This window comes from Cyclopterus lumpus, chromosome 5 (genome assembly GCF_009769545.1).
Source record: "Cyclopterus lumpus isolate fCycLum1 chromosome 5, fCycLum1.pri, whole genome shotgun sequence".
In the NCBI taxonomy this organism is placed as follows: Eukaryota; Metazoa; Chordata; class Actinopteri; order Perciformes; family Cyclopteridae; genus Cyclopterus; species Cyclopterus lumpus.
The window spans coordinates 2,929,387-2,951,921 of record NC_046970.1 but is presented as its reverse complement, the minus strand read 5'-3'; the positions used below and the strand labels follow the sequence as shown (position 1 = coordinate 2,951,921).

The window sequence follows — 22,535 nt, the reverse complement described above, 5'->3', positions numbered from 1 at the left end:
CAGCTCAAAGGATGTTTTGCATTTTAAAACCACTATGTGTCCTCGTAGGTTTGATAACCAAAAAAATTATTTAAAAACAAAACCCTGATCTGATGCTTCCTTATTTCAACTATGTATCTTTAAACTTGAGTGTTTTGAGGGGGCCAGAAGAAGCCGGAGAACAATTGAGATTTTCCACAAAAAAAAAAAAATCAAAATTAGTATCCGGGCTGAATAGCAGCGACAATGCTGGATAATTTTTACAATCAGTCCTCCAACGAGGAAGGAAATAGAATGAATGGGTGCGAGGAGCACCCGTTTTCCTTATTGAAAGGCCCGATCGCACCAGGTGGGGAACATTTGAATACTCATCTGTACATCTGGGTCCCCCCCCCCCCCCCCCAGTAACTGGGACCATGTGTCGATGCTCCCGTTGCAATATTTAAGTCCATGTCCGCGTGCAGCCGTGAGGGAGTTGCGTCACAGGGGCGTTCCAGAAATAAAAAGAGCCTCGGCATCGAGTCAAAGCGAGCAAAGAAACAACAGAGATCCCGTCACCCCTCGTCCACAACCCCCCCCCCCCCCCCACACACACACACACACACCCCCACCCCCCGTTACAGCTTACACGCCTGATAACACATTCCAAAACAGTCGCCAAGGTCACATGATGCTGACAGATGAGTTCTGTAATGACAGTAACAGCAACAATAAAATTAACAACATCAATAATAACAATACTATTTGCCCCCAAAGGTACCTATACACAAAGAGCATGTTTTTTTTTTCTTTCTATAAGTACAAAGAAATCCACAGAATGATACTATATACAACCTACAATAAATACTGTGTATCATATATCTTACTGTTTTGATGGATGTGGGGGTTTTCTGTTTGAAAGCCTCTTTAATTTTTTATTTTCAGTTTGCTTTTTTAATGGGTTTTGTGGATTTATTTTCACGTTTCGCTACTCTCAATGAGTCTCTCCCCGTTTTCACGGGGTGGTGGTGGGGGTGGGGGGTGGGGGGGGGGGTTGAGGGTGTTTCACACACAAAACTGGGCTCCTCATGTCTCTACCTCCTCCTCCTCTTCCTCTTCCTCTTCCCCCTCCCCGTGATGCCGGCGGTTGCGAGGCTTCTTCTGCTCCTTGAGCTCCTTCAGGTCTTTGGCCTTGAGGGCGCCCAGCAGCGGGTCTCCGAACTGCCAGTAGTCCTGGCAGTACTGATTGATCAGGCTCATCTCCGGCTGGCTCAGGATGGTCAGCAGGTCCTTGTACTGGCCCGTGCTGGGGGTCCACTGGGTGCTGCTGGAGTGCGCGGAGGACAGCGCCAGCCCTCCTCCGCCCTCCACCAGCACGTTGTTGACGGCCCGGCTCGACAGCACCACCAACTGCAGCTTGACCAGCGTGTGTTTGAAGTTCTTCTCCGTGGCCGTGCATTGGTACATGCCGGAGTCAGAGGGCTGCAGAGACCGCAGCAGGAGACCCTGCTCCGTCTTCAGAATGCGACCGTCGGAGCGCATCTGAGGAGAAAAAGACAGCTCGTGAAAACACCTGTGATGTGACACCCTGTGCACCATGGATAAAGTTGGGTAAAGTCACCTGTGCACCATGGATAAAGTTGGGTAAAGTCACCTGTGCACCATGGGTAAAGTTGGGTAAAGTCACCTGTGCACCATGGCTAAAGTTGGGTAAAGTCTCCTGTGCACCATGGCTAAAGTTGGGTAAAGTCTCCTGTGCACCATGGCTAAAGTTGGGTAAAGTCACCTGTGCACCATGGCTAAAGTTGGGTAAAGTCTCCTGTGCATCATGGCTAAAGTTGGGTAAAGTCTCCTGTGCACCATGGGTAAAGTTGGGTAAAGTCTCCTGTGCACCATGGGTAAAGTTGGGTAAAGTCACCTGTGCACCATGGCTAAAGTTGGGTAAAGTCTCCTGTGCACCATGGCTAAAGTTGGGTAAAGTCTCCTGTGCACCATGGCTAAAGTTGGGTAAAGTCACCTGTGCACCATGGCTAAAGTTGGGTAAAGTCACCTGTGCACCATGGCTAAAGTTGGGTAAAGTCACCTGTGCACCATGGCTAAAGTTGGGTAAAGTCTCCTGTGCACCATGGCTAAAGTTGGGTAAAGTCTCCTGTGCACCATGGCTAAAGTTGGGTAAAGTCTCCTGTGCACCATGGCTAAAGTTGGGTAAAGTCTCCTGTGCACCATGGCTAAAGTTGGGTAAAGTCACCTGTGCACCATGGGTAAAGTTGGGTAAAGTCTCCTGTGCACCATGGCTAAAGTTGGGTAAAGTCTCCTGTGCACCATGGGTAAAGTTGGGTAAAGTCTCCTGTGCACCATGGCTAAAGTTGGGTAAAGTCTCCTGTGCACCATGGGTAAAGTTGGGTAAAGTCTCCTGTGCACCATGGCTAAAGTTGGGTAAAGTCTCCTGTGCACCATGGGTACAGTGACACACAGATCTGTATTTGTATTTGTATGGATTTATGCTGGAAGTGGGTGAGGCTGAGCAGAGAGTTGTTAAACATCTATATTGTTTAATTTTCTGTGTTGAATGGTTTATCCTACTAATAATGCATATATATATAAATATATGTGCGCAGTAACAAAACACACAGGTTAAAGTTTATAACCATGCACCTAAATTAATCAAATAATAAAGCATCATTTGTATTACACTGTTGACACATTGATTCCCTAACTTCAGCGTACCTATTGTCATGCTGCCTGGCTTCAATATTGATCATGAGATGAATAACAGCGAGTAAAAACTGATTTTAAAAAAGTGTTTTGTGAATGAGTATTGAACTTAAAACCGTCTGCACCTTCTTTTTGACTATCGAGATCAGAAGTTATACGGAGCGTCCATCCTAACAGGACATCTCAGATCTTGACACCTGTGCATGTACATGACGTCTCTGGGTTTAAATCTGAGTGAGCACTACGGATGGGGAGTGTCCAAAAGTGAGTCTATCAAGGGAAAAGTCAGTGAAGGGGAGGGGTGGGGATACTCCTACAAAGACTTAACATAAGGTATTTGGTTACATCCCTACTTTCTCAGTCAGTCTGGTGGATTAATATCCTTAAGCAAAACTATAGATTTCAATGGGATCAAACTGTAACTCGAGGATTCACTCTCTCTCCACACCGAGGAAGCTGATAAGGACCCGCTCAGAATCAGAAGAGCAAGGCAGCGGCTAAGTCGGCCCTGCCTGTGGGAATAGAGCCCATCCACCAGAATGGTCAATAAAAGAGAGGCGGCACCACTACGCGGCGTCACAATAAAACTTTAACTAGTGCCTCGGGGATATAGATCGAAGCAGAGGGCTATATGTGTCCTTCCCTTGGGCCCGAGGACAGTCGTCCAATCAGAGCCTGAATCGCTTAATCTCGTTAACAGGGAATCAGAAGAAGAATGACACCGGGGTCATTTCTCAAATGTGTCGTACTGCGTTTTAAATCTCCACCTCATCAATCTCAACTGAAATGAAATGCCGGGCGCCGCCCGATGGAAAACCCTCCAACATTTGTCCCGTTCATCCGTGGAAATGCTCAGGAGGGTTTATATTGTGCTTCTCATTGCATGAATATATATACGAATTTGAGTAAAACGACACTTCCATAACTCTTTGGTGTAAAAAAACAACCCCAAGGCGTCACCTCTTTCCTGCGGTCGCTGTTATCTCTCTGCAGATGCCATTTGAGGAGAGCGTGTGGAGAGCGGGCCTGACACTCCAGGAAGGTGCTGCTCCCCTCCACCCCGTACTGCACCATCTCCAGAGTGTTCTTATTGGCTGCGGGGGGGGGGTGGGGGCAGAGAGAGAGGGAGTAAGGGGTGGGATTTCATTTCCATAGCAACCAAAACACTCATTACCATGAGCTCCTTACAACCAGAACATCAGTTGTGGCGAATCGAAGTCCTGTCACCGATTACCATGAAGCTGCCAGAACATGGTCATTACAGCAGCAGCAGTAATAGGACGTGTCGTTATTAATAAACAATTAGAAGCAACGGGAAGAAAACTGTAGAATAAAAAGGTGGTCTCACTGTTAGAGTTGAAGCCTCGGCATTGGCGGATGGGGTTCCCGTACTTGACGTCCTGCCGCCGGCTACGTCTAAAGGGGTCAGACCAGTGTTGCCGAATGAGGAGAGAGAAAAAAACAACATAAAGCCACCGCAAAGCCATCCGAAGCCATTCGACAGTACAAGCGGCCATTAAAGCGTCCCGTTTAAACCGCCGGCCAATTACGTCATGACAAGCCCGTGCATTTACATCGCTCGCCGGTCACACTTGTAAAAATACCACGAGTGCATGATTTATTAAACCACACTTTACCCATAGACTATGTGCAATTTTAAAACACGTCATCCAACGAGCCGATTGAGTCAGCGGTTAGCGGTGAGGTCGGCGTGGCTCACGGCGAGTCGGCGCTCACCTCTTCTGCGAGGCGGAGTACCGCGAGCAGGACTTGCCGTCCCAGGCGCAGTAAGGGTCTCTGGCCAGACAGCAGTCGGCGCAGGCCTCGCCGTACACGTCACACCGGTGGAGGGCCAGCTGGGTCAGCCCGGTGGCAGAGGACACGTACAGCTGTTGCTGTTGAGAGGAGGACGGAGAACACGGCGTTAGACGCGAGACAAGAAGGACACGGGAAGGACGGCTGGCAACCAGAGCCCAATGACGGCAAATGACGGTCCTTATCGAAACTTTCAAGAAGTCAGTTTGCAAGTTGTGCAGAATCTTTATTTCCACGCGACATATGTATTTTAAATTCAAAAACTATATGTAATTGCGATAATTCAAGAAGCTCCCTTTCTTCTGCATTTGTGAAACCTTAAAAATATAGATTTCAGTGGCTCATGAGATTACAATCTTTTTGGCCATTATTTTTCGCTCCCACACAAAGACGTTCACAGACCCAGATGGATGTCATGCAGTACGTGTAAACCTGTAAACCTGGGAGAATATTCAGCTCATATCTATCGGGTTGCCATCGTAACTCTACGATCAGCGGTTAGGAATCTGGCGCTCTGGCACGCCGTGTGAAACACGACCTCTCCGTCTGAGGAACGATGTCACAGCATGCAGTCGAGGCCGCGTATTTTAATCACGCTGAAAGATAACAAGACACCCTGAAAGCGTCTTTCCCATATGCCTCTCTTCATTGTCTCCCTCGGGCAGCTTTACTATGAATTATGACGGGAAGCGACGCTGAAGCACAGCTGCACATGTTGACCTTTCTTTGGAAGACGGTTTCTTTTCTCTCTGCGTGAGCAAAAGGTTAAGACAATCACGCTTACTCTTTTGGATGAGATCTTCATCGTCGTAATTGGAGTCGGGACCTTGATGGAGAAAAGAGCACAGCGTGAGGACGTCGACAGATATGTATGGAGAGAGCAATAAGCAAAATGCAGACGACCAGGAAGGACAAGAGACTCGTGACAAAAGGGGGAAGGTGTGAGTTTGAAAACAAAGATGGGTTGTGCAAAGAAGGCCGTGTGATGCATTGTCGAAAGAAGGGATAGAAGTGCGGAGGTCTGGAAGCTCACCTTGAAAACCTCTACCTCCTCAAGGACCAGCTCCTCCGTCTGCAGGTCATCTCTGGGCAGAACGATGACTTTCTGTACTGTTCCCTTGTCTGTGGACCACAACGTACACCCGTCAGCCTCATACCCGCAACCTCACAACCCCTCCGCCTGTCAACAGCCCCTCGGCTGCCCCATCGGATTCTCTCAGCGGCCTCCAACAAGGGGATAATCCACCTATCAACAGGCTCCACTGTACTCTTCACCTCCGTGACGTGGCTCTCTCTCTCTCTCCGATTTAACCTTTTTACTCAATGACGACGAGGCTCCGTTCCACTTAGCGTTATTCACCGCCGCCACTATGACGAACCCCTTCTGTCATCCTCCGCCCCCCCCTCGCCTTGAGCCGTTCATCTGGATGCCGTAAGACATCCCCCTGGCCCCTCCCTGGCATGTTTGATTTCGGCATTCCTCTGAGATTTATTATGACTTCTGCATTGAGCTGAATGGCTGCCTCTGACAGCGGCTGAAAGGACAGACATTCCTCTACGGCGGCCCTCCCGCGGCACACAAACCCCAGCGCCCTCCTCCCCATGAGGACGAACAAAGGGCGTCGAGTGCAACACGTGAGGGCTGCATCCTGTGTGGTGGCTGCTGCCGACACACTGGGGCCTTATTAAAGGTTCAAGGCCTTGCAGAGAGACAGACAGATAATGTATCTTACACCAGCGAGCGAGATGAGGGTGATGGATGTCCTAACTGTACTCCCCCCCCCACCCCTCCTTCTCCTCTCCTTACCCCCTGTTTCTCCCCCCCCCCCCCCCCCCCCCCCCCCCTTGCTGATCCACCCCTGCCCTCCAGGTACAGATCTCCTGTTGTTTACTTCACATGAAGAGAGTGAGCTACAAACCCTTTGATTGGTTCCATTTCCACTTGAGCACAAAAGGGAAAGAATGCTTTTCTTGTCATGATAAATGATTGCAGGGGAGACAAGGCCTCCACTTACATGGGATTTCTTTCTTCATTATTCAGCTTCTCACTGACACTGTCATTCATCCTTCTGACTCTGATCAAAGGGTAATGTGTTCGGACTGACTTCATGTGGGGAAAAAAACCTAACTAAGCTGTAATGTAATATAATATTTGTCTCTTTCCCCTCGTTTCCATCAAACAAAAATCAATTGTGCCACAAAACACCCACCCGTTCCTAAGAAGAGCACTTCATAGTTGCCGTCTGCAGCTGTCACTTGGTCCACAGTGATGGTGGTGAACTCATAGTCCACATTGGTCCGAACCACCAGGGGGCGCTTGTGTACCGGGTACACGGCGTTGTACATGGCGGGGTGATTCCTCATGAAGTTAATCACTTCATCTGGATAGTCCTTCGTGGACTTCATGTTCGGGGTGAACGTACCCCCGGGGCACTGAAAGAGAGACAGAAGCGTTCAAAAAACCCATGAAAAATAATAATTGACATCGTCACAGAAGAAAAGAAAAGCACACGTGGTGATGCTGACGCCTGCAACAGGTTCAAATGGCTTCCGTTCGAGGTCTGTGTCAGCAGAAAAAAAACTGGTGTTATGCCAGATTGCTGTGGGATTCACGTGTCAGCGTGAATGTGAAAACTCACCGTGCCGGGTCGGGGGTAGGGGATCTTCCCGGAGTAGGCCACCCACTGGTAATTGGGACCCTCCTTGTGGGCGAATGGTCCGTTGAAGACCATGCGGATGTCAGCCATGGAGTAGACACACACTGCTGAGCCTTTGAAGACGGAGCTGTGAGCGCAAAGTCAGGGCAGAGAAAGGTCAGGAAGTGTTTAACATATTTAAAAAACAACTTATAACAGAGGCCCGTTACAGGTGTTGTTCATATACAGTATCCGGTATAGCACACTAACCCAGAGACGGAGAAGACGCCGTATATCACGGGATTCTTTGTGTCCTGTGTTGGCTGGATGTAAACATCTCCTGTAAGAGAGTCGAGAGAAATCATGTCAGTGCAAACAGAACCCGGGTGAAGGAAACATCACGCTCCACAGCACAAGCACTTCTTTACTAATATTTACACAGCTTTCAGTCAATCCAACCCTCTCTTAGCCAGAGGAGACCTTTAGGTTACACCTCATCAGAAAGGACTGATGCTCTACAAAAAGAGGCTGAAACTTCATCTTTGTTGAAAACACATGGAAAACCACCATCTGGATTTTGGATACTGAGCAAAGTGTGATCTTTTTGTTATGTCTTTATGCTTCTGTGAGAGTCCCAGAAATCCATAATTGCATCAAAAGAGTAAAGGTCATGTGAGCATTGTGCTGCTTATCTGCGTGGACGTGGGCGACTAAATGCCATCAGCTTGGCCACAATAGCTCATAACAAGACTAACAGTCTGTAGACTGTTAGTCTTGTTATGAGCTATTGTGGCCGTTAGCCGTTGTGGCTATTGAGCCATTAGCATGGCTGTAGACTGTTAGTCTTGTTATGAGCTATTGTGGCCGTTAGCCGTTGTGGCTATTGAGCCATTAGCATGGCTGTAGACTGTTAGTCTTGTTATGAGCTATTGTGGTCGTTAGCCGTTGTTGCTATTGAGCCGTTAGCATGGCTGTAGACTCTACAGCCAATGCTAACGGCTCAATTAAGCATGACCTGAAGTCAAGATTAAATAGAAAACCAATAATACACAGATATAGATCACATCCGCGGCCATTTTGTGCATAATATAATATATGCATCACAGAAATTTTAAAAAAGTGAGCCCCTTCTAACAGCCCTCCAGCCGTTCTCATACCCTGAAGACGGAAACAGTCGGCGTAAAACCACAGCGATCGAAACTGAACCGTGGCCTCGGGAAAGTTAGCACGGCGAAGGTTTTATTGGCGTCACCTCAACCAATCACAGCGTCAGACACAGAGCGACGCTATTTACCGTCAGTCTCGAAAGGTGAGCGCTGAAAACACCTGAGACTGCGCCCGAGGAGACGAACATTTTAAACGTGCAGGGGTTGTCCTCTTGCTGCCCCCGCAGTTCATCTCATCGGAAACGTCTCTTCTCTGCCAAAAGACATCTGCATCGCACGCTCCGAAGCCAGTTCTTGGAGGTCTCCAAATCACCAACGCTCTGACATTTGGACGAGAATCCTTTTTTTTTGCTGATACTGAAGGGAGGTCCATAGCAACAAAGGAGAGGAGCTAAATGTGATGGGTGATAAGTCTCTCCCCTGTTCGGTACCTGACCTAAATACATGTCCCAATAGGCGTCGTTCACCGCCAACAATAGGACAAGGGCCGTCGGTGAGAAACAGAGAATGCGCTCCCGGCCTAGTTGCGCAAGGAAAGACGTGACTTGTGAGAGAGTCAACAAGCGAGAGCCGGAGGGATCAAGCTAAAAAATATGGTTATTAGAGCTGGTGTGAAGTGTGGAAACAGAAGGAGAACCGATCCACGCAAAAAAAGATTTATGCACTCGCGGTACCATATCGACCACCATGAGAAATCATCTGTCAGCCTGCTATGCAGATAGAATGATACATGGAGTGAGTGAGCATTGCCTTTGAATCTGAGCTGCCGGGTTCTGGTCCATGTCCACATTAGAGAGTCTGCTCAGTCAAGCCTTCCTCTGGGGACTGTCTGCAGCCCTGATCTCATTGCTGGAGGAAAAGGATGAAGCTCAGAGATAGCAGGCACATTGTGCTTATTTCTCAGAAGCTACACCCATATACACTCACACATGCACACACACACACACACACACACACCACCACCACCACCACGCCATCCTCCACAGCTGCCACAGCCGGAGCGGTGGAACGGTCATGGGTTAGCATGGAAGCGGCACGACGAGCTGCTACGGGTGTCACACAACAGACGATCCTTGTCAAGGCATACAGCTGTTGTTCGGCAGAAAATACGCGATCCGCACGCAAGAACACGTGAGCGTGCGAGCGTGCGGACAAGGTACCGGCGAGGCCAAGATAGAGCCGTCCGGACGGCAGCTAAGAACAGATCAAGGCTTCATGAAGACGTGGAAAAAAAGGAGCTATGTGCTTTGCAATAAAAGTGTTTGTGACGGGGCGGCGATGACTCGCTCCGGGGGACCTTGTGTGGTAATAACAGCTAGAAAAAGGTTCCATATTCCACGGCCGGCGTTTCTCCTGTTTGAATGGCAATAAAATCTCAGCTGCCATACATCCCGTTTCATGTTCTGCTTGCTCTCTGCCTTTTAATCGATTATTGACTTGTTTTAAAGCTTCTTGTTTTACGAGCTTTTTTCATTCTTGTCTCTTCAAGTAAAACAAAAAAGAAGAAAAAAAAGAACATTTCAACACGTGTTTTAAATCACCGTGGGTCATTCAGGTAGAGCCAATCGGGCTTTATTCCAACTGTAAAAACTCCCCAGGTCTCAGGCGTGCTTTACCATAATGCCTTTCTGCATAGGACTTCAACACCTGGATATTTCAACAAACTTCCCAGTGCTGACTTGTAGAGTAATTTGATTAAAACTCTTAAAGAAAGTTGCATGAATCTATTCACTGGAGCGTGACTACCTGATCTTTCTGAACTGGCTGTGCAGTGTAATGCATCTACACTGCCTCCTGACGACTTGCCATATGTAGTCTGTAGAAGAAGTTTTACATTTTGGGAAAGATGCCTATAAGCGTTCTTGCCAAGAGTTTGACGAGAAGATTGATGCACCCTTTATCCGTACGGTCAATATGAAGCCAAAGCCAGCAGCCAGTTAGCTTAGCATAGATACAGGAAATGGGGTCAAATAGATAGCATAGCACTGTCCTTAGGTTATTTTTGCAGTGATCAAATAATCCATATATGATGTGAAAATGAGTGAACTTTAGACACATTTCTCCAAGTGTCCAACTATTCCTTCAATGACAAACAATCAATGTGCTAGTTAAAGACCAATTTGACCTTGAGAAATCCTAAAATCCCCTCTGCACACACACACTCTGAAGCCATTAGCATGAAACTCAATCATTTCCAAATGCGCTGTCCCCTCCGGGAGTCCTTGGCTCTGCAACACTGACATGTGCTGTCTTCTCTATGGGCATGTCCACCCTGTCATGCCTGTCCTTGGGCCTTCACCAGCTTAGTACACACACACACACACACACACACACACAGCCAAACAGTGCCAAACACTGACGCCTCTCCAAGTCCGTCACAAAAGCCAGTCTTCACAGCACGCCCATGTCAACACTGACCTGGCCAGCAGAACCCCAAAGTGGGCCCATTCACACTCAGACCCGTTCTCACATCATTTCGTTGCACACACACACACACACACACACACACAACACATTTCTTTGGAGCCTGTCCCTTTTTCAGTTTTTTCATAGCAGGATGAAATAAAATGTCACCAGTAAAAAAAAAAAAAGAAGCTTTTTAGGACCGCAGGCAGTTTGAGATAAAAGCTATGAATGTGTCAAGACATCAAGAGACACCGAAAAAAAGAAGAAAAAAACGGGCATGGCACTTTTCATTCTTGAGATTAGTTCAAGAGCAACAGTTGTCTCACGCATCAGTCCCCTATCACTATTTGGCTCTATTTTAAACCAGCGAGACAGAAAGGGGGAAAGAGCTTCCCTCTGGAGAGGCTAATAGTCTCACACTCACAGACATTCCTGCTACGCCATCCGATCCGCCGCCTTCTTCTACGCACACCAACAAAAAAAAAAGAAGATGTTTAAGACGTCTCGAAAGAAAAAAGACTTCTACGGTGGAGCATGTGTGTCATTCTCATTACAGTACGCTGTATGGGCCGAGGGATGGGAGTGGGCTGCCATATGGGCTGTGGTGTGTGTGTGTGTGTGTGTGTGTGTGTGTGTGTGTGTGTGTGTGTGTGTGTGTGTGCGTGCGTGCATGCACACTCTTGGCAGGTGCTGCAGTAGAAACAGACCCTGCAGTCTGAGCGGAGTATTCTCGACTTAATATTTTCAGATGTGATCATACGTGACAGGAGCCTGAAAATGAATATGTCTGAAAATAAATCCAGCCGTGTCACTTTTGTCTTTTTTCTCTCTTCGCCACTCGATACTGTCAAAATGATTAACTGCCCGAAGGAGAGATGCAGTTTCTCTCAGCTCGTGACAAAAGTTCTTGACTAAGAAAACAAACAAAACAACAACAACAACAAGGATAAGAGCATTCATGAAACCTCCGTGAATATAAATGCGTTTCGGTCGTAAAAGCGATTTGACATTTTACCAAATGACACGCAGAATAAACCCACACGGAGTGACCCGTAGATCGTGACTTCAACTGAAAACGGGGAAAAAGGAACCACAGCGCAGTCTCAGTCTGTCCCCCCCCCCCCCCCCCCCCCTTCTGTACTCACGGAGCTCATCGAAGTGCGTCTCCATGCCGTCGGCGCCCGGCACCGAGCAGATGAGCCGGGCCTTCAGGAAGGTGCTCCACTTGTTGACCAGACAGCAGTGGCCTCCGTCATCATTCTGTATTTGGAAGAGCACAGTTTTCTCCGTCACTCACTTGAAGTCACATCCTCCCTACTGACAAACAAACCCAGGTGGAGCCACCCACACACAGACACACACACACACACACACACACACACACACACACACTATACTGTATATCCGGGAAGCGAAGAGGAAGGGCGGCGAGATGGTAAACACCGTCTCCTCCTCTTCAGACTCCTCCATCTGTGTGATGGAGCGAGGCCAGAATCTATCCCAGTAAGAAAGAAGCTGGGACCAGTATGAGCTTTGGATTCCTCTTCCATAATCAGCGTCTTTAGAGGGCGCGTGTATATTGTATGATTCTACTCTAAAGGGGGTGGATGTACAGTGTATTTCTGTGTGCAGTGAGTGGCAGTAAGGGTGTCCAGATGTGTGGCAAAGCAGGAAACGACAAGACCCGGGAGGCCCGACGGAGCCCACTGAGAGGGGGGCACCTGACCCCCTCAAATAATCACAAGGGAGGAACAGCTCATACGCACCCCGACCGCAATGCTCACATATGCACGGGAATCCATAAGTGAACAGCGTCAGTCGCTCCGCTTTTTGTGTGGAGGAAGTCTCCAAAAGAGAGCATTTTAAAAGGCAGTGAGTTATTTGCCACCATGTACACTTAAAGCTTTAAAGTGTTATCGGACTACCGGGGGAGAAGAGGTCAGAAGATCGCGGGGTCAGAGGTCAGAGGGCAACCTCCCCAGACAGAAGGATGCATTGTAGACAGGAAGGTTAAAGACACATGTGGATTCCAGCATGTCAGCGTTGGCCAAACACTCGTTGGCCTCGGGAGCCTCCGGGCCTGTTTTCTTTCATATTGTTGCAGGGTATTCTTTCTTCTATTCATTATGTTTACACCCCAAAAACAAACACGCTGCTCACTGTGTACACACCAGGCAGATGCGTCCTATACGGGACTGGGTCACGGGACTCTGGCCCATCTCGGAGGACTTCTCCCGGAAGAAGAAATACAGCTTGTCGTCGTTTCTCTCCGCGCTGTCGGGGATGAGGTGAACGTGAATGAAAGTGGGGTCTGTGGGTGGGGGAGGGAGGGGGGGGGGGGGGGGGGGGGAGAAGAGGCGGTGAGATGTTCAGGCGGAGGGGGGGAAAACATCTGGCTGAAATCTTTCATAAACTCTGGAGCGTTTCCTGTTTATCACTAGGTGAGGGATTCTAAACACATCTTGTTCATTTCCCCCCCCCCGTTTGGATACGGAGCCGGAAGGCTTCGCAAGCCGGAGGACGCGTACCGTTGAGCCATCTGGAGTTGTACTGATCCGTTCGCATGGCGGTCTTTGTCCCCAGCGTACGGAAGATGGCAGAGTCCGTCCCCATAAAGTCAACATAGACGCCGGCGTACAGTTCACCATCTGAGAAAGAAAGGAAACAGTTCAGTGAAATGACTTCGCACCGACGCCCTCGACTTTTTGATTTCGAGATGAAGATTTACAAAACGACTTCTCGGGACTCTTTTTCCACAACGCAAAGGTTCACGGGGGACAAAGTCTTCATCTACTTATTTATATTTAATGTTCCTTTAAAATGTCCGAGAAAGGAACTGATAGTGCATCTGTAATTTGTTAGGAAGGTTTCCGGAAAAGGACGATGCCATTTTTTAATAATTACAGGTGAAAATGGAAGCTCACTAATCCTGACCCGGTCAGGCTCTTCACATTCTGGTATGTCAATGTCACATGACGCAGCTTACAATGAAAACGGAGGTACATTAATGTTTATTCACACAGAGGTCAACAGAAGCACGTTTCAAATGATGACTATTATAATCTGGAGCATTGTTGGTATATTGCATGGTAGAGCTAGTTAGCCTCAGTATTATACACAGATTCCTGATTACAGTTGTATTCAAACAGTTTTTACAAGAGAATGGATTTGAGGATGAAGAATAACCAAGTTTGGTTTGGACAAAGCTCTAAACTCTGATATACGCTGCTAAATATCCCAATATATATATATACAGTATATCCTAAAACGTAATCATAATATGTTCATGTAGCACATTGTGTTAGCTGAAAACATCCCCCTTGTCTTTGGAAATAAATTATATCATTTTTTCCAGGACGTTTCTGTGGGAAAACCGCGAAGAATTTAAGGGACACGTTTTAAAAAAAAGAAGCTTTGCCAAAAAAAAAAACAGCGCTCCATAAAGACGTAAAATATGAGCACATCCATGTGCTCGGCCTTGTTAAGCCACAGGAAGGTCAGGTGTTTCTCCTCCAGCTGCCGTGAGGGCTCCACCGGGCGGCAGGTGTGACTGTCAGAGGCCTCCGGGGGAAGGAGTGAGCCGGAGGAAACAAGAAAACACTGTCCCCGCCACCATGACAGTCAATGTCATGGTCCTCATCAGCGCTACATGAAGATTGATGAGGCGTCATTAAAACGTCCGCGGGCGACGGGATGTCTAATGCGGCGGAGAGCCGAGCTATTCTCTGTTGTCGTGGGTTCTCAATCCTTATCAACACTAACTACACTGTCCCCCTCGTGTGACGATAACTGGTGGAAGTGGGAGACAAATCCATCTTGGGTGACAGTACCGGTTCCATACCGGTCAGCCGGCTCACGGGCGCTAATGTGGGAAAGCGTCGCCAGTGATTTACACCCCGCTGCCCCGAAGATCGCCTCCCACCGCGCGGTCTGGGGCTCACTGAGTGCCCTTGGGTGGAGGGCCAGAGGACACCGCCTTCGGTAACGCCAACAACACGCGATAAGCTCGGCTGAGCCGTGATATTTTGGGTCCGATGACTTTTTCTGCTTCGCTGCTCCTCGCCATCGATTTTTCCACCGAGAGGGAAACGAGCGTCGTTCTTTCAACTCGATGAATGTTTTTTTTCTTTTCTTTTCCACATTATTTTTATACCCATCAGACTCATTCGGAAGAGTCTGCATTCCTAAAAAAAAAAAATGTCCCCCTTTCATTTGTCACCCGTCTGTAAATATAAATGGCAAACTATGCGAGCGCATGACTGTTTGACTATTAAAAAACGCCGGCTCTGTGGGAAATAAAACTGTTTACACATGGCAATGAAGATCAAAGCTTTCCCAACATATAAAGTATTTTGTTTTGAAGCCACATATTAATGTGCATCTCCGGCCCAAACAGAAACATATTCCTGAGGATATTAATGATTACGCTGAAGCAGCTCGCTGTGGGAAACAGGCTCAGGATGGACAGGACTCTGAACTACGTGACTTCTTCAACGGCAGACCATAAAAATCTTTGGCAAAAATCTAAATGTGAAGCAGAGAGAAGTCCGTATGAAGGGACGAGGAACAAAAGATGAACAAGCCATATGTTCTACACCCTCAGGTGACCAAACCCAGAAGAGACTCACTGATCAAAGTTGACACGCTGTTGAGATTCGGGTCGTAGGAGCACTTTCCTTTCCCAGATTCCACTTTGCCCGGCTCCAAATGAAAGATTTCTTCCTGAAATGGAAAAAAAGAAATCACATGGAGGACGGCAATAAATTCGTCACTTTTGATCTTGTCGCTGTGATTCCCTTGTGGGGGGGGGGGGGGTGAAGCAGAGAATGTGCTCCCTCTGACTCCCGTGGGACCTACTGCGGCCTGATGGGAGATGGCAGTATTAGAATAATGAGCGTGCGTTCATACAGAAAAATACATGCGGGTGGGGAAAGCAAGGAACATTGGAATCCTCCTGTACGGCGCTCTACTGCGGGGGAACAATGTGTCGCGGGGCCGCTTCGCTCGGCATAACAAGCTGCATGCCAAACATCTCTCAGCTTCGTGGGGCCTGTGGCTGTGCACTGCTGACACCTGTAATCCAGCACAGAAACAACACACCTGGGACGGTGGCTGGATGACTGACGCTCGCTGCTAGTGGCACACATGCACACACGCACCGGAGACGTAATTGGCAGGAATATGCGAATGAGAGCGCGGTGGGGGGTGGGGGGGAGGGGGTGAATCAGTGGCATGCGATGACATGTCCTGTAGCCACGCCTCACGGGCCAATCCCTATATTTTTAACTCCCGACGGGTGCAGAGATGGAGACATCTCTCTGTCACCGTCTATCAGCACGAAAAGCAGGAGAGCGCGATGTGGCGCTGTGCCAAAGCCCCACTCCATTGGATCACGCGTGGCCTCGTGCCATCCCCGACTCGTCTTTGATTAAAAATACCGCTCGTGCGAATAAGGAGGCGCCGGCAGTTCACTCCCAAGCCACGGCAGATGTTGACGCGTAAAAGAAAAAAAAGGTCACGAACACTGATGTGCGCCAGAGGGGAACCGTGTGACCCGGAGCACGCTGTAAAAAAAATAAAATAGACATATTTTGTAATAAAAAGATTTACAAAAAACAACAGCATTTAAAATTGCCGCACATCACCGAAGGTTTCGACCTTCATGTCGTACAAGAGTCTCTTCAGAGAGCTCAAACAGCGCAGACATGTCGGAGTATGCGGCTCCTTTATTTCCTTCGCCGCGCAGCTAGTTGGCTACAGATGGCTGCTGTTTGCTCTGGGCTAACAAAGCCCGCTGTGGGAGTGGGTCAAATCAGATGCTGACTAGTCCTGCCGCCTCTGTGGGAGAGACTGCACCACATTCCTAGAGGAGGTGGAGGAGGTGGAGGAGGGCTCGCCGCGGTGGAGGCTGATGGGGTGGGACATCCTGCATTGTCTCAGATAAGCGGGATGAATGACTCGCTTATCTGTTGTTTCGTGAGCGCTGCTAAATATATGCTTCATTTAAAAAGAAAAGATAAAAGAATATGCCATGCATTGAGCAGCGGTGAAAGCGTTTTTTAATTGAATTTGAGCAAAAGTCAACAGAATTAATTTTCTTTGCAGCCCCGAGAAGCCATTTCCACTTGAAAACCCCGCTCTCATGCAAAATATGTCATTTAACACAAATGCAAAGCACAAATGGACAATGACGGGTCCGGGGGGGGGGGGGGGAAGGAAAAATGAGATGAGATGACATTAAATGCAAATCCTACATTACACAAGACTTTAAGGTTGTGCACGGACTGGAAAAGATGCATGCCAAATGTTACGGAGATAAGCGAGTGGTGGCCAAGTTAAGGGTGGTGGTGGTGGTGACATGTGATGTGCACGGACACAAAGAGTTGGTGAGCATGCCGCCGGTGACCGCGAGCCCGGGCAGTGAGCGGGGGCCATATCGCACCTTGAGTCCGAGTGTCTCGTGCACCGCGATGGATTCAGCTGCGCGGCTAGCCCTTCCTCTGGCCTGGGCCATCTGCAGATACATGGACGTCTAAAAACAGGAGACAGTAGCACAGGCTGGATGTTACGCCGCCGGAGAGGTTCAGGCCTCCCTGACCTCCACGTGGGTCTCTTGAATCCGTCCTAACTTCAGGGCAGAGCGAGAAACTCCTCAAAGCCAATATTGCTGATGTTAATAGGATGGAAGTGCATGAGGAACATATAGACGTGTGTGGGTGTGTGTGTAAGATTGTGCACGGAACATGTGTAGATTTAGTCGACCAGATGGTTCCCTATCCAATAAAGACTCAGTATGCGACCCCTTTAAAGCAAAACAAGGCTCCTCCTACTTTAAGCACCGGGGAAATTAACAAGACACCCCGCGGTGGGGTGATCAAATGTCAACAATCAGTCTGAATGTTGAAATAAAAAAACGACAACAAAAAAACATTTCCTTCACGTGTGGCAGGATGTGTGCGTGTGCGAGCGTTGGTGTTGGAGTGTGTGCCTTGTTGTGTTTTTGTAATCGCGGTCGACGCCCACCGGAGAAAGGCGGCCGCGGGACGCGACGGAGAAAGAAACAGCCCCCCCCCCTCTCATTAATGGACGAGGAACTGGGAACATTCCACCGGCACCCCATAATGGGAGCTCCCACTTCCAATTACCCGACGTCTCACATGGCAGAGGCTGGCGGGTGGCCTGGATGCATGAAGGGGTGGATGGATCGGTGAGGGAGTGGATGGATGCCCTTCGTTAGTGAAGGGTCGTGTAGGAACCGCATGCAACAGGGGGGGGGGGAGGGGGTTGGGTGTACTGTATACCTCGAGGGAGATGGGAAATGTACTTATAATTTTTTTTCCCCTTTAAAAAAAATATCCCCTGGTCATCATTAGGGAACAAGTGCGATATTTAAGGAATAGTGAGAGGTGTTAAAGGGGAGTAACGCGAGGTGGCGATGCCTGGCTTGGTTTCGTAAATTCAAGCGGTCCCATTAAAAAACGTCTGAGACTAAACAGAGTAGCTTTAACGGCCCACTGGGGAGGACAGCTGTGCGCTGGCGAAGCTGTGCCCGGTCGCTTTGCCAGACGCGGAGACACGGTACCTCGAGCAGGCTTAATGACGGAGGAACATCGTAAAGGGAACCTAGCGTAAGGTGGATGGAGAGCAAGAATTGGGTAAGAGAACAAAATAAAAACATCGAGAGGCCACGCTACGGTGCAGACTTTTGCTGAGCTGACGTACGGAGATATACACAACCTCCTTCGTACGTTACTCAAGTCCTTAAACCTAACCTGAGGTTTGCGTCCGCGGTTGACGAAGGTGCAGACCGGGTTGTAGGCTCCAGTCCCACAGATGTACAGCTGAGTCCGGTTCCACGGCTCCACCAGGCGGATAAAGTTTGCACACTCCTCCTGGAGACACAAAGACCAGAGAGTCAATTAGCACTGTAATAAACATCTAAATGAAAAAGCCATTCGCTCGCTACCCTGGCAGAGATGAGGATGGCGAGGATTGACTGGGCCAATCCATTCCTGTCTCCTTGGCGAGACAGAAGGGAACCAGCGCTTTTACTGGGCCAATTCTGAACCTCGCAGGTGATTTTTTTTACAGATTCCTCCGTGCACAATGATGGGAGCCGTGCACTTTTCAGGCGAAGCGTTTGAAAACGCGACGTACCCATCGAGTTGATGTAAATCGAGCTTACGTGCGCTGTCAACCGGCGTACTTACATTGGCGTCCTTCCCGCTCACGAGGCACTCCATCCGTCTCCGTTCAGACACCGGCCAGTGGATCTGCGACGGGGGAACAGAGGACATTTTTTACGGGTTACAGCCCAACCGGTTATACAGTACATCAGAGGCCTTTATGGGGTCTCCCACCCGCTAATATTAATCCCGTTGGGATTGTCGTAACCCAATTACAGTTTTAATGACCCGGCACCAGAAAAAGTGCACTCCAACAAAAACAAGATGTGAGCAGACCAACGTGGCTGCTGCTGGGGCCCGAGAACAGAACATTCTGCCCTTGTGGCGCTGAGGTAAAGGCTCAGTGTAACAACCACCAGCGTTACTGGGTTCTTACAATATGCGGCTCCTTGTTGATGTCATGGAGGTCCAGGGACAGGATGTGGTCCTTGCTGCCGACGTACATGCGGTCATGGTCCTCGTCCATGCGCAGGATCCGGTAGTCGGACGTGTTGAGGAGGTAGGCGAAGTGGTGAGCGGTGCCCGTGGATCTCAGCTCTGTGTGGGCGACACAAATATACCCGTTAATGACAGCTGCAACATGCACATTTTACACACACACACACACACACATGCATGCACAACATGCACATTCCTCGTTCTGCTACTGCATACCCGGCGTGGAGTTATCTGATGGTTTTCCACCAACACCGCTGTAACTTAACACCGCACGTTAGAAACAAGTGCTACTGAGTGTCTGTCACACTGTGTTGATGGCTCAATACCGCCTCAGTGGATCAGAGGACCCAGGAAGGCATCGATGGCGGTCTGTTGCTACCAGTCGGAAGTCCGAAGAGACAGACGCGGTAGATTGGCTGATAGATATGTTTATTACAGATTACCCCCCCGTATATAGAGCAGGGTGAGGTTGATCTACGCTTACTGAGACCCTTTTTGGACCCCTCACCCTGAAAGGTCAGCGCCTTTGGCAACACAATGCAGTCGACGAGTCCTCGCATGTCAAGAGCAACCCGATCTTCATCTCGCGCTGCTTTGGAGTGTTTGTTTGATATGTTCTCCTCGGTTCAGCAGCCGTGTACAGACGGGGCAGAGAGGCCACTGCTAAGACAGCAAAGGCCCCACGCCACACCGTAGACAAACACACACACACACACACACACAAAGGCATTGGAGGGTGGCCCTCACATGTTGTTGGGCAAACACAGAGGTTTCACAGCCGGAAAGTCCCGTTTCACTGTTTGGCTTCATTCTACAACCAAACAGAGCACAGAAAGCTGAAACAGGGAAGCACACTTTGAGGTCGACCCGAGTTTCTTTTCTGTTGATTTAGCAGCCAAAAAGAAATGTGGCGGAGGAGAAAACCAGATGATAAACTGTCAAATATAGTGAGCTTTGTTTAACTGTTTACAAATGATATATCAGTGCCGCTGTGTAATAAAAAAAAGAGGGCTAGTGGGGAAACGTCGTCAACGTGGGGCGGCGGACCTTAAAAGCAACACCCGAGACTTGTAAAAATAAGAATCATCTCACGATTCGGGCAGCTGATAACCACACGTTTTTTTTGTTTTTTGTTTTTAGAGAGCTCTGTGTGTGCAGTCGTGTTCAGTTGTTGAGAAACATTCCTGTGACGTTGTTAGCTACTTCTGCGGGAAGAGGCCCGGACACCAAGGCATGCAAGGCCCAATGAACGAGTCCACCATTGGGCCTTAAAATAAACACCATCTCCAGACCTTTTCAAACAGACTCCCGACTGAATCCGATATTACCGGCCTTTCCTGCCAGGTCTAAATTTAACGCGGGAGGGGTTACGCCAATAAGCAAAGATAGTTAGATTTGCTATATTTGTACAGTTTGATTTAATAGCTGTGCCCACCAAAGGAATGTTTTTTACGGATCTCGCCAGGTGATTGACAGCTGTCGGAGCCCACGGCAGAGGACGTCCAACATGTGGTCGGACCCTGTGATTATTTGTGTTGGAGACTTAAGTTGAATGATGAGTCCCCATACACGCTAGCTGTGTTTATGTGTGTGTGCCGATAGAGTGAAACACACCGGATGGCTTTGCATTGTACACACACACACACACACACACACACACACACACACACACGCACACGCATTCCAAAGGCCAGTCGAAGCCCTTCCTGAAGCAGGTTGTCAGCGACTCCTCGGTGTGTGTGTTTGTTGTCAGAGAGCGGGGTGGGACCACCTGTCAGCTGACGAGGGGAACACGGACATCGCCCGAGCAACGACACGACCCACGGAGAGGAAACGTAATCTAATCCCATAATCACGCAATAACTTGCATATTCTGGTCCGAGCGTACTCCACAGCATGTCCAAACGCTGCATTCCTCACACCTTGTCCTCCGTATCTGATTGCGATGTAGACGACATCAGGGAGAGCGATGAGGCAAAGAAATCGAAACCCTGCAGAAAAACCTCGGCCTGTTGTTATGAAAGAATGAGTTTTTTTACATATGGAGCTCAGACTGAAGCCTAAATACAATTTTTGGACTTAAAGTGACGCGATGCAGACTGGTATGTAACCATGATTGGACAGCTTTGGTGAATGTCGCCCAGGCATCAGCAGGGCCGATGTTTAACGCAGGACTGAAATGCTTCTGAAGGGATCAAGCGTGCATAATTGACCTAAAAGCAGTTAAATACATGAAAATGATATTAAAAAAACACATAAACACTATCGCGGTCGCTCTGTTTGCTTTCACACCACGAATGAACTAGAAACCGTGCAAGTATTGTTTAAAGCGAAGCCAAACGTATGAGACGAGTTCTAAAGAAAAAGAAGGAAGGAAGGAAGGAGTCTGCCATGTGGTGGGAAGTCTAGCTATTGGACGTCATTCCCTTTCGCTGTCAGCCTTTTCTCAGCTCAGCCCCAAAGTCAACCTTCGCCTCAGGCACATGGCATTGTGCTCCAATGAAATGTTCATAGAGGGCGTATAATGGCAGCGCCGCCGCCCTGGGGGTCGGGCCGGCTGTGAAAACAAGACCAGCAGGTCCCTGCACTGAGGCCGGTGCCAGCCAAACACCCGGTCTGGGTCTGGGTGCCAGATCCAGAGTGATGCGGAAGGAGGGGCTACGCTGAAAAAGATAAAAGAGGAATGTGTGGGCTTGCGGAGGCATACTTTTGCTACATTAATAACAAATTAGCAAGAAGAAATGAGCCAACAGCTGATCCCTGATCTGCTCATTCAGCCACATTTACAGTACGTTCGACTCGCCCTCTCCATCCTCTGTTCCCCCCCCCCCCCGCAACACGCTACTACATACCCTCAGTAGCAGATTACCATTGTTAACAAGAAGGGCTCCGCCGTGCTCTTTGTCAGCCACATTAGGGCATGACGAGCATTTTCCGTACACACACACACACACACACACACACAGACTTATCCTGTAGATTTAGAGGCTGGGAGCAAGTGTGTCTATTAGAGCCAGATAAACTCTCAAAGTAGCCCATTACCACGCGTACGCTCGGGGTTCACTCTGGGGGGTCTGTGCGCGCACAGCGAGGGCTTTGTTTGCGGGGAACGCAGCGCTCCCCCCCGCCCCCCACACCCACCATACCCCCACCCTGTGGAATGGCAATGGCTCTGTTAGAGGTGAAAGTAAGCCGGCGAGGGAACCCGATCCCAG

At 48.9% G+C, this 22,535-nt stretch overlaps 1 protein-coding gene across 4 annotated transcripts; it reads right to left on the bottom strand.

Moving 5' to 3' along the window:
* Nucleotides 1-992: 992 nt before the first annotated feature.
* On the bottom strand, nucleotides 993-19,426 carry LOC117731342 (semaphorin-3F-like). 4 transcript variants are annotated; one of them, XM_034533625.1, is made up of 17 exons: nucleotides 19,259-19,426; nucleotides 18,907-18,969; nucleotides 18,469-18,588; nucleotides 17,139-17,228; nucleotides 15,325-15,418; nucleotides 13,225-13,344; nucleotides 12,868-13,007; nucleotides 11,842-11,956; nucleotides 7,395-7,464; nucleotides 7,128-7,272; nucleotides 6,699-6,921; nucleotides 5,522-5,610; nucleotides 5,273-5,314; nucleotides 4,411-4,568; nucleotides 4,022-4,104; nucleotides 3,634-3,767; nucleotides 993-1,500 (listed from the first exon to the last, which is right to left on the bottom strand). In XM_034533625.1, exons 1-17 carry the CDS (start codon nucleotides 19,346-19,348, stop codon nucleotides 1,045-1,047), a joined length of 2,232 nt encoding a protein of 743 aa, XP_034389516.1. In that variant the 5' UTR covers nucleotides 19,349-19,426; the 3' UTR covers nucleotides 993-1,044. The 4 variants fall into 4 exon arrangements, with proteins under 4 accessions (XP_034389516.1, XP_034389517.1, XP_034389518.1 ...); XM_034533626.1 differs by having other exon boundaries at nucleotides 4,022-4,089; XM_034533627.1 differs by lacking the exon at nucleotides 17,139-17,228.
* Between the last annotated feature and the right edge of the window lie 3,109 nt (nucleotides 19,427-22,535).

Bases quoted from the DNA above. Each gene is read 5' to 3' on its own strand.
- LOC117731342 (XM_034533625.1), bottom strand. From the start codon at position 19,348: ATGGACGAGGACCATGACCGCATGTACGTCGGCAGCAAGGACCACATC. The intron at 5,611-6,698 runs GTGGGTGTTTTG...TGTGGTCCACAG, and splicing joins AGTGCTCTTCTTAGGAACGG to ACAAGGGAACAGTACAGAAA. The intron at 5,315-5,521 runs GTGAGCTTCCAG...TTCTCCATCAAG, and splicing joins AGGAGGTAGAGGTTTTCAAG to GTCCCGACTCCAATTACGAC.